Source organism: Pteropus alecto, unplaced genomic scaffold, assembly GCF_000325575.1.
Source record: "Pteropus alecto unplaced genomic scaffold, ASM32557v1 scaffold30, whole genome shotgun sequence".
Lineage (NCBI taxonomy): Eukaryota > Metazoa > Chordata > Mammalia > Chiroptera > Pteropodidae > Pteropus > Pteropus alecto.
Window position 1 is genome coordinate 163,839 of NW_006429782.1, and position 1,132 is coordinate 164,970.

The 1,132-nt window shown below is 66.3% G+C and overlaps 1 protein-coding gene across 1 annotated transcript in view; it reads right to left on the reverse strand.

Moving 5' to 3' along the window:
• Positions 1–1,132, reverse strand: part of POLRMT (RNA polymerase mitochondrial) — a 15,249-nt gene that overhangs the window by 4,519 nt on the left and 9,598 nt on the right. Inside the window, exons 8-10 of the mRNA XM_015599536.2 lie at positions 920–1,090; positions 401–625; positions 6–137 (exon numbers count right to left, since the gene is read on the reverse strand). Of these exons, the coding sequence (XP_015455022.1) occupies positions 6–137; positions 401–625; positions 920–1,090 (528 nt within the window). The remainder of the gene's footprint in view (positions 1–5; positions 138–400; positions 626–919; positions 1,091–1,132) is intronic.

The window sequence follows — 1,132 nt, forward strand, 5'->3', positions numbered from 1 at the left end:
AAGGCGCCTGAATGTGGCGACGTCCAGGGCAGCGGCGGACACAGCATGGGCACCTCCGCGGCCTCGAAGGTCATGGTGCGCTCAGCTGCCGTTGCAAGCAGCTGTATGAAGGCCGGGTGTGGCTTCAAGATCCCGATCTGGGGACAGGGTGGGTGGACTCCGGTCAGGGGGTCGACATCCCCAAAGGCGGCAGCAGGCAGAGGGCCCCAAGATCCTATCAGATGCTCTGATCCTGAGACCAGGCCGTGACCTCAAAAGGACTTCGACCCCATCTTGACCCAGGGGTCCTGTGCCATCCAGAGCCCCGAGCCTCATCTCAGGCCCCCACCCTCTGGGCGCCCCCTGTCCCTGGAGGTGGAGGAGGGGTCTCTAGATTAGAAGCACGTTCCAGCGGGCCCACCTGGCGGAAGCTGCGGAAGGAGTACACGTGGTAGAGCACGGGGATGAGTTTGCAGGAGCCCTGGCGCTCTGCCAGGTGGCCGGGCATCCGCACTGTCTGCACCAGCACCTCCGCCAGCTGCTTGCCCAGCTGCGCCACCACAGGCAAGGGCCAGGGCTGCTCGTGGGGGGCTTCTGGAGCCCCCAGTGCCTCCCAGTGCTGCCGCGGCAGGCAGGACGCTGCCACCTGTGGGAAGTAGTGCAGGTCAGGGGACTAGGGACCTGGGAGCAGAGCTGTACACCCCCAGCTGCCCCTGCGGGTGGAATGCTGCAGATGAGGAAACTGAGGCTGGGGGGCAGCCAATAAAATGCCAGGACCTGGTGGTAAATCCCACTGCCCCAGGAAGGAGAAGTAGGAACGTGACCCACGCTGAAGGCCGCGGTTTCCCATCTTGAAACCCACCTGGGCTCCCCAGCCCTGAGGAACCCCCAGGTCCCAGGCCCGTGAGCAGCTCCTGATCCCATGCCCTCCGGGCCTCACCTGGGTGTCAGAGGCCAGCAGGTGCAGGTACTTGAAGTAGCGCCGCTCCAGCTCCCGCACCTCCTGGGTGAGCCGCTTCCTCTGCACCACGTGCCGGTTGAAAACGCGCAGGCCCAGCTGCTGCGCCAGGAACAGGAGCGACTCTCCCTGCGGGGGCAGCGCCTGCAGGGTCTGAGGGCGGTGCCACCGTGAGCCCCGGGCCCCGCCCTGGCC